Below are 10298 nucleotides of genomic sequence, written 5' to 3' on the forward strand. Positions count from 1 at the left end.
TTGTTTAGATTCAAATAAAATATAAAAAAAATCAAAACGAATAAGAATAGAAATTAAATTGTGTTTTAGTTCAAATTCCAAAAAATCTAAATTTTTACAAACTTATGAATTTAAGACGGAACAATAGACGATTTCTAAAATTCTATTAAAAATCATCTTTTGACTCATTAGCATCTAAAGAATAATTAACAGGACTTTTGATGTTGAAAAAGTTATTATAAATTAATATAGCTTTCCAAAGTAGCATAGGAGTCAAAAGTTGAATTTTTCAGAGTCAGAAATAACAGATAGATCTAATGGATAAGTCGTTTGTTAAAATACAAAAATTTATTTGTTATTTATAAAAAATATAATATTTATTAGTCTTGTGTATCGTATTTTCAAATCATTTAGGGGTTGTTTTATTGATAACATCTTTTAAAAAAATTTTGTTGATGATTGAGTCTTTCGAATATTGAATTTGTAGTTAACCCTAAATACTATACACCAACCAAAGAGATGAGACTTTTTTTGCAGGGTTTGATTATTGCTAGCTAGGGTTTAATTATTTCTCGAATTCACAATACTATATGATGAACCCTACACCATCATACGCCCTCATTATCATTATTCTTTTACTCATGTATTTATGTAAACATTTTTTCTTAATGAAATACATCATAATGTAGTGACATATTTTCATTCATGTATTTTAAAATTTACAACCCTTATTTTCTCTTTTTTTTTTTTTCAAATGAACTACCGTAATTTAAGATGCAACGACAACATTATTCCATTCCTATATATTACTTTATAGTTTATACCCAACGAGGCTAGCTTAATAAAAATAGGCTGAGTTAAAGATAATTTAAAAAATTGTAAAATCAAAAGTTTAAAAATTTTTTTTTTTTTTAAATGTGGTATACCTAATGTTTGATGATACTCTATAAACAAGTTCTTGCCTTTCTTTTATTCATTAAGGTGTCAATATATCAGAATCATAAGTTAGAAAAGAAGAAATTCTCTAAATTGAGAATAAACGTAACCTTGCTAGGTAAGTCACCATTAACTTTAAAATTTCTAAAATTAAATTTGTACTTTGCATCATGTACATTTTCAATAATTTGAAAGGAACCTTATCTATGAGTAGTCCTAATGTTACAGTTAATCAATTTTATATACTCTATTTTCACGCAATTCACAGGGTTCAACAAGCAATCAATATTTCACGATCAAGGATGTAGTACTCTTTGTAGTAACAGTGCTTATATATCGGGTTAGTAGTTATTTTAAGCTATAACCATCTAGGTGGAGACAATTACAGGGAACATGAAAGTTTGGAATTGATTCTCTTCTATCTCATTCCATTGAAATTAAGAGAGAACAAAAAAAAAAAAAAAGGCCATCACATTAGTGCCTATTAGGAATCTTATCAAGACAGCTTATTCAATTATATTTGGTTCCACACAAAGGATCAAATTTTTCAAAAGTAGATACTTGTATTATTTTTTCATTTTTTTAATAAAATATCCTTGTCTTCTCACCTTTTTCTTTCACACTAAGGATATAATTAATTAACCTCAAAAAAACTCTATAAAACAATCTCTTATATCTCTTGCAAGTGTTGCACCAACCAAACCCTAAAAATCTTCTAACCTTAAAATACCTAGTTAGAAAAACCCTTATAGTTGTACTTGAACCTTGAATTTTCACTCTATGGATAAAAACAACACTTCAAATTCAAATCCTTCTGTTTGCAACAAAATTCGTCAAGCAATTGCAAGTAACCCAGCTATTAGAATCATTAACCGAATATCAAGCTATAATCAAGAACCTAAACATGCCAAATTAGGTTCAATTTCAACCTCATCACCATCATCATCGCCGTCGTCGTCTTCATCACCATCTCCAAATAATAACACTCCCATCCAAATCCAAACCAAACCACATATACCTCAACAACAACATGAAAAGGGTAATCATAAAGAAGCATCACCAAGAACAATCCCAATCAAATTTGAGTATTCAACACCACCAAAAGAAAATATTTATGGCCAAGCACCAAAATCTTCACCACCTTTTGTTGCAACAAATTTACAAAGTGCAACAAACAAGGATCATGGACAAGAACATCACCATCACCATCATCATCATCATGATGGAGTGCATCAAGAGCAACAAGGTAAGAAATCAATGATGAATATTGATGAAACTTTCAATGAGTACATTCAACGTGCCAAGAAAAAGATTCGAACTATGTCGAATATTGGCCGGGGACATAACAGCGTTGCAGAAGATCATGAGTCTCACGGCGGCGGCGCAAATGAAAAGGATCATCATCAACATAGAGATCAATTCTCTGAGTTCATCAACCGTGCCAAGAAGAAGATTAGGACTACAACAATTGTTGGAAAGAGTAGTTCCTTGAGGAAAGGGTAAGTAAGGAACTTGTCATATGTAAAAAAGTATATGTATGTGTATTTTAATTTGTGAAAAAGTTTGATTATTTAAATAAAAAAAAATATCTATGATGTTAATCATACAATGTATGTTTGTCTTTTAGTTTGAGGGGCAAGAAAGGTGACTAATAATTTCTATTCTTAACACACATATTTGGTTGCTTCACTGATTGGTAAAACTATGACTGAATTTTGTATAGATGTGTTTACGGATATAATTTATATCTATACAAAATTCTTGTGCTAATTTTACCCCCATGAATCAATTATGTCCTTAGTGTATATTTTTTAAATTAGGAGTGAGATTCAAATTCGAAACCTCTAAGTGAGGATAAAGAGATTATATTATTTGAGTTACAAATCGCTGGCCTAGCCTAATATTTTTTATGATTTGACTATTTTGTGCTAATTATATTTATGCTGATATTAGCATTGATTTATATTTCGGTGGATGTCTACCTCTTTCATTATTCTTCTTTTAATTCAATTTGTGGTTTTGTTGGGAATCAATTTTATTGTAACTAACAATTAAACAATAAAATAGTGAATAAATAAGAATTATGAAAAATCTTTTAAAAAAGAAAAATATTTCATTATATTGCAACCGTTTGTGATTATGTAACTGAAAATCCCATTTAGTTCAATAGGATATAAAAGGTGTTTGATTTAATTTTAAGCGTTTTTTTTAATAATTAGTCCAATAAAAATTTGATTTAAATTTTAAGAGATTCAAATAAGATAAAATGAAACTAATTATCTTGGATATCAACTAAATTAGTTCTCTTATGTAGCTTCATAATCAATTTTCTTTTGACTCGGTCTTCGGACGAACGACCCCACAGATAATTAAGGATTACTAAAATTAAATCAGATAATTAAGGATTAGTCGATGAATTGAATACAGATAATTAAAGATTACTAAAATTCTTAATCCGTATTTTTTTATTTAATCTTTATCATTATAAAACTTAATTACGAGTATATATTTGAAGTCATAAATTTGTCTAAGAAGCTTTGAAACAATTCATATCATAAATAAAAATTTAAATTAGAAGGATTGTTTATATATAACATACTGGTTTGGATTAACTTTTTTAAAAAAAATATTTCTTATTTTTTAAAAATATCTTTTATCAAAATAGTAATTTTGTCTTTAGATAAAAAATTTAAGAAGTAATTTTAATTTTAATTTTTTTAAAACACATTTATAATTTAATATATAATTTTAAATATTTAAATTCAATAATTTAAATCAGAAGATTTTTAAAATTTAGTTTTCTCAAAAAGCAACATATTGCTTACTTAAAATAGCAAAAGCATTGCTTTTTTAGTTAGAAATGTTTTTTTAATCCTAATAAAACCTATATACTTATATAAAAGTATTTTTTTAATTCTTTTTTCAAAAAAGTCAATCCAAATGATAATGAGAACAAATACTCTTCTCATTTTAAACTAACTATTTAAAAATAAAAATATATACTTATTAAAAAATAATTAAAACAAATGTCTTTAAAACTATATTATTAGAAAAGTTGCTCTTCAATTAGTACCTATTTATATAAATTAAAATTTATTTAGTCATTAAATTTAGGACGTCATTAAAAAAACCATGTAAGTTTAATTTTTAAAAAGATGCAATGATTTTCTTCGATAAGTTGGTTATAATTAATAAACAAGAAGATCAGCACAAATAAAATGAAAATCAATGAAAAAAAATCCATGATTATAATAGATACGCCAAACTGTAAAATTTTCCATTTTAATTAAGGAACTCAGATTTCTTAATTACCTTGTGTTCCAAGCAACTTTACAAAACATAAATCCTTCACTTGATAGGGTTTTTCTTCACCTAATCAACAATTTTCTGTTAGTGTTGCATTCCACTGACTACGATGTTCTGTGTTCCAAAGCCTTCAACTTTTGTTCCTCCCAAGAAATCTTCAGATGTTGCCAACAAAAGGGTACCCAAAAAAAGAGTTTTTTCCTCTTCAGAATTATCCAGCCATGTTGATCGATTCAACAATAACAACAACGGTAACAGCTTTGTACTTGATTCTCGTGCCAACAAGAGAGCAAAGGTGGAAAAGAGTGAAGAAAATTCAAGGATGAAGAAGGGTACTACTACTGATGCCGTAAAGGAACATGAAGAGAAGAAGAAACAAGGTTCTTCGAGTATGGATGGATTCAAGAACATGCAGTGTTCAGCAACGCTGAAAACGTTATTGCTTCATCCAGACGGAGTGTATTTCAAGAAAGGGAAGGCTTTGATGGATTTGGAGAGGGTTCAACGGAAGCTGTGGAACAATTTGTACAACAAAACTGATCAATTTGCTGCTGATATCAGAACGGTGTTTCGCAATGTCATGTCCCAGTACCCCTCGGAGCATGAAGTGCATCAAACCGCCACGAAGTTAAGCAATCTTTTCGAGACAAAGTGGAAGAATTTGGAGGGAAGATGGCTAGCTGGGAAGGAAAACAAGTTAGAGAAAGAAGAGCCAAAGCCTTTGAAGTCGAATGCAGGGGAGAAAAGAAAACAACTTTCTCATTCAGATTTCTCAACTGCTATTGCCAAAGCTAGAGTTTACTTGCAAAGGAAGAAACAGAGGGAGATGATGCAGAAAATGGAGAGAACAATTTCCTTTGATGATGCTTTCAAGTCCTTTCAGGATTTGGAAAACTTGTGTGGCCATTCACTGACACATTATTGGACAAAGAAAAATCCATTGTTGAAGAACCTCACAGGTTTGGTTCTTAGGGAAGAAGATTTCGAAGACAACAACTTTCTTAGTGAGGATTTGGAAGAAGGAGAAGTTTTCTGAGATTGTTCAATTTTAGTTGTAGTTAATTTGGAATTGACTTGAAACAATTGTAAGTACTATTATGTTAGCATCAATGACATTGTTTATATGTTTATATTCATTAATGTTACTCTCATCAGTGCTACCTCCTTTACTGCGTTGCCATTAAGCACATGCAACTGAGTTGCCTCAAGTATTTACACATCTTACATTGTTTTGGTTTGGTTTGGTTTCTGTTTTCTTGAAATTTCATGGTCATGGTTTTTTTGGAAGATTCATGTTGGAACATTCTGTTGCAGACATGTATTTGAATTTTTGGGATTATTGAATTTGATTTGACTGTATCATATGCTACTATATTGGTGAATTACCTGTTTATATATTTCAGCAGTGTGATAAATTGTTTTGCACCATTAAGCCTAAATGCCTCTAATTAAGAACATTAATTTTCTCATATTCTTTTATTAGTATTTCATGAAACTAAAAGTCTTTGCTTGACAATGTCAATTTGAAATTATGAAATGATGTCACCTTAACTCAAAACAGATAACTACTTATTATAAATATATCTGCAAAAGAGTAACTGAGTTGGATAACTTAAATCTAACTAACTATAATAATCAATACACTATCAGCAAGTTTTCTAACAAACTGCTAAATTGGGAAACTATACAACTAACTGATATAAGGGAAAAATCATGTAACTGTAAAGTTTCCACCCAAAGCCATCAAATAAGAGAAGCAATAAAAAAATAGGAAGACATGTGAAGGCATTACTCTGTATCATGCAGAGTTACATACTTAGATTCCTTTCCTAATCCTAAGCATGTGATTCACACTTACAAATGCATCCACCAATAGTTTTTCTGATAGTGTTCAATTTTGAGTGATTGTAGTTAATTTGTAAGTGTCTTCAAACAATTGTAAGTATTATGATAGCATCAATGACAATTATAAAATTTTCATTGGAGTATCCACCTTGTTTTTATGTTTATATTCATCAATGTTAGTATGTTACTCTCATCAGTGCTGATTTCATAGGTCAAAAAATCGTTCATTTGTGTCCAATTCTATATGCTAGTTGGGCGTGTTCATGTTTTTGCATATGTTGGGCTCACCAAAAAAGAAAACCTGTCACATATAATCATTATAGAGCAGGTCCAGAAAAAGAAAAAGAAATCATTATAGAGAAAATGTTTACATGAATCAACATTTCAATTGTGCAGAGTCTATTACTCAATTGTAGTATTGCATGATATTTAGGGTGTTGTTAGTTGTTACCATTAGTATTAAGTTACATTAACTTATCGTTCTGTCAAAGGTGAAAACTCAGGTGCAGTCGACTTCACGTGAAGTCGATACCTGAAAGTGGTTAGATAATTTGATTGATTTGACTCAATTTTCATCTAACAGTTATCAGCTATCAACTTTACGTGAAGTCAACTGCACCTGAGTTTCTACCTCTGTCAAAACTATATTGTATGAACCAATTAGATGTTTTGATTCTGTTTTATTAAGTAAATTAGTTATAGTTCTATTATAACAATTTTCATGTATAAATGTGAATAATTACTAGGTTTTCTTATAATTTGGATGATGATGCAGAAATACATTGGCCTTTTTTTGTTATGACTATCTTATGTGATGAATGTTATATTTGCATGAAAGAACTTGAATACAGTGATAATTGCCAACCTAACCTAATATTGTTACTTAATCTACAAATGTTGCTTTGTATGTATTAAACTCTATGATTTGTATATTAGTAATTTAGTATGACATAGCCCCTGAAATGATGTACTCAAATTTTTAGTTATTAAAAATGGCCTTACCCCTCCCATAATAGAGGAAGTTTCAAATCTTAAAAAGCAATTATAGAAAAAACTTAGGTTTATCTTGCAAAATAAAAAGTTATTTGTACATTAAAATCAGTCACTAAAATTAGTTATTAATGTATTTATATATAAATATATGTGTAATTTAATTTATTTTCAATATATATTTTGTACTAATGACTAATTTTAGTATATACATAACATAATTAATTGCAAAATTATAAGCAAGGACTTGAAATTGCAACTTTACCTCATGTGGTATTTTAATTTATTTTTTTCCATAAAGCCAACCCCTTATATTATCTATAAGGATTTGTTTCGTTGAACTTTTTAATACCTTCAAAGTCTTTTCACACATAATTAATTAAGCAAAATGACCAAAATCTTCAATAATTTAGAAATTTAGTTTTGATAAAATAATTTTATACGTGTATTTAATAATACAACGCTAAATCAGAAAAAATTAATCACCTCTGTTTATCTTTTTTTTTTTTTTTACCAAATATATGAGACTCAAACTCACAACTTCTTAATTAAATATGGAGAGACTATGTCATTTGAGCTATTACTCATTGGCGCCACCTTTGTTTACTTTGCCCTCACCATATCCTTCTACACTATTAAGATTCAAGAAATATATACACTTTTTAAAGTATTTAGATTTAGCGCAAAATACGGTATGAAATTAAATCTATAAATAAATGTGTTTTCACTACATACAATATTGGACTTAAAAGAAAATGAAAAAACAAACTCAATTATATATGGTTTTCCAAAAACGGTAATCAGCGCATCATCTGCATTATTGTCTATAACGTAATATTCGATGCCAAGTGATCATTATAAATAAATTAATAAAGTAGTTACACCAAAGATCTAAGCCTCTGAAACTTATATTTAATTTTTCTTTTCGGCCATCGTTTAGATATCTTAGCACAGTTAGGTCAATGACTTCAACATTTTATTGCATGCCATAGGTAAAAACGGATACAGCGAAAAATTAATAGTTCAATTATTATTGAATTTTAACAAATTTGAATTGGTCTAGTTCTCTAATAATTAATCTGTTTAAGTAAATATTAAGAGTATAAATTTTGTCTTCTGTATATAATAATTTATTGATTAACTGCAAATTTTTAATTTAAATAAAGTTTAAATTTGTGATAAATTAATCTTTAAACTATCGCATCGAGAGATACCATAAAAAACTAAAAAAAATTATGAATTTGTATTTTATATTATACGTAAATTTCACTATTTTGCCACCGTTTAGATCGATACAGTTAGGTCAATGACTTCAATACTTCATTGCGACAATGCCATAGGGAAAAACCAATTTAGCGAAAAAATAATAGTTCAATTATTATTGAGTTTTAATGAATTTGAATTGGCTTAATCTTAAACAAATATTGAGAATTTGAATCTCGCTTTCTGCACGTAATAATTTATTAGTTAATCGCAAATTTTTAAATGAAGTTTAGATTCATAAAGAATTAATTTTTTATCTATCAAATTGAGAGATAATATAAAAAAGTTTAAAATTTAAAAAGTATTTTATTTTTTTAAATATATTTTTATTCAAATAAGTACACTTAATCCAAATATAAAATAGTGTCTCCTTTTATACATTTAAAAATATGCCTTACATTTTAAATAGTAATAAATCACCCATAAAATAAGGATTTGATCTAAAGTTTGAATTTCACTTTAGAGAGTAAAGTGTGATCTCTCACTATTTATTTTATAGGTGAGACCAAAAATAAATATGAAAGAGAAACTATTCAAGGGTAGAATATCACACTTTATCCTCTAAAATACAAATTTAAAATTTAGAGAATCTAAATTCATAAAATAAACCGACTTGTGAAATAAACCGACAAACTCATTTAAACTGTTTTTTTTTCATTCTTTTCTCCCATTTTTAACATTATTTTTAACAATCTAACCCAAACTTTTTAAGTTTTAACCAAAATATTTCAAATTTTAACTCAACAATCTATTATAAAAAAATTTGGCTCAAAGTTTTCTCTTAAACAAATTAGACTTTTATTTTAGAAATTTGTGTATATTTAATATATAGTTGCCTCCTTAATTAAACCAATAAACTTAAATCCATGAATTTGACAAATTTTTTTTTTTACAAAAATATAAAAAAACAAGTTTACTTTTCTTTATTTAATAATGCTAGGGAACCAAGATAGTTCCAGCCAAAAACTAACCAAACGTCTCTAACTAAATCTAAAATCTCTACGTAGATGGTGCTTATGCTAGGTATTAGAATATTTCTTTTCTTTGTAAATTGGATGGTTCTGAATCTGTTTTCTGATTTATCATGTTTTAGGCATTTGGAGAGAGAATGAGGGTAAAGAGACGGAAATTAATTGAATCAGTTTCCGTGATTCACGTTCCAATGATACTGAACGTATTTCCTCCTAATTTAAATGTGGTAAAACATTTAATAACCAATATTTTAAATCATAAATAAATAAAACTAATTACTATATTTATAATTAATTAAGTTGTTCCATTCTTGACTGATTTGGAATTGGTTCTATATACTTTTCCTTAACCTTAATACAAGAAGTATGGAATAACTTTGACCGTACAATATAATGTAGTAGGGTAAACGATCCATAATTCCATATCTACAAATTAGTTCTGAGTTTTGGAACCACATTACCTTCTCATCTTTTAATTTGTATTTATCTATTTGTTTTCTTTGGCTAGCTACCATGCAGTTAACGGAAAATTCTCTCTAGAAACGAGTATCATCAAAAGTTTCCCACTTAATAAATGAATGGTTGTGATTAACCAAAAAGTCACATTTTGAAGCACTTGAAAATGTTCATCCCAAAAGATGAATGAGCCCCTTCTACCTTTTTTATAAACTGCCTCTTATATATGGTCCCATGTAGAATTTTGAACACTAATTGAAATAATTGTCGTATACTTGATTCTCTATCTCCATGGCAAAGTGCACAAAAGAAGTTTGGCATAGCATAGAATAAATATAAAAGTGAGTACATGCAATATGGGTGACAATGTGTGTGATTCTTCAATCGGAGATATTTGTCTTATAAAACTTGGTAAAGTTCTTCGTTGGGAATTTATGCTTTGTTTAGTAGAATTTGTGAAAAAAGGAAAAGGGGAAAAAGAAAGTAAGGGGGGATATATAGGAATTAGGAAAGGATAAGAAAGAAATTAAAGCGGTTCCTTCATATTCAATA

At 28.2% G+C, this 10298-nt stretch overlaps 2 protein-coding genes across 2 annotated transcripts; both read left to right on the forward strand.

Moving 5' to 3' along the window:
- LOC107626088 (protein bunched, class 2/F/G isoform) lies at nt 1580–2635 on the forward strand. Its single transcript, XM_016328867.2, has one exon. It carries the CDS (start codon nt 1696–1698, stop codon nt 2416–2418), a length of 723 nt encoding a protein of 240 aa, XP_016184353.1. The 5' UTR covers nt 1580–1695; the 3' UTR covers nt 2419–2635.
- On the forward strand, nt 4331–5257 carry LOC107627919 (transcription factor GTE1-like). Its single transcript, XM_016330728.1, has one exon. It carries the CDS (start codon nt 4331–4333, stop codon nt 5255–5257), a length of 927 nt encoding a protein of 308 aa, XP_016186214.1.

The sequence above is a fragment of the Arachis ipaensis genome, chromosome B02, assembly GCF_000816755.2.
Source record: "Arachis ipaensis cultivar K30076 chromosome B02, Araip1.1, whole genome shotgun sequence".
Classification (NCBI taxonomy): domain Eukaryota; kingdom Viridiplantae; phylum Streptophyta; class Magnoliopsida; order Fabales; family Fabaceae; genus Arachis; species Arachis ipaensis.

Coding starts and splice junctions, on each gene's coding strand:
- LOC107627919 (XM_016330728.1), top strand. CDS start 4,331: ATGTTCTGTGTTCCAAAGCCTTCAACTTTTGTTCCTCCCAAGAAATCT.
- LOC107626088 (XM_016328867.2), top strand. CDS start 1,696: ATGGATAAAAACAACACTTCAAATTCAAATCCTTCTGTTTGCAACAAA.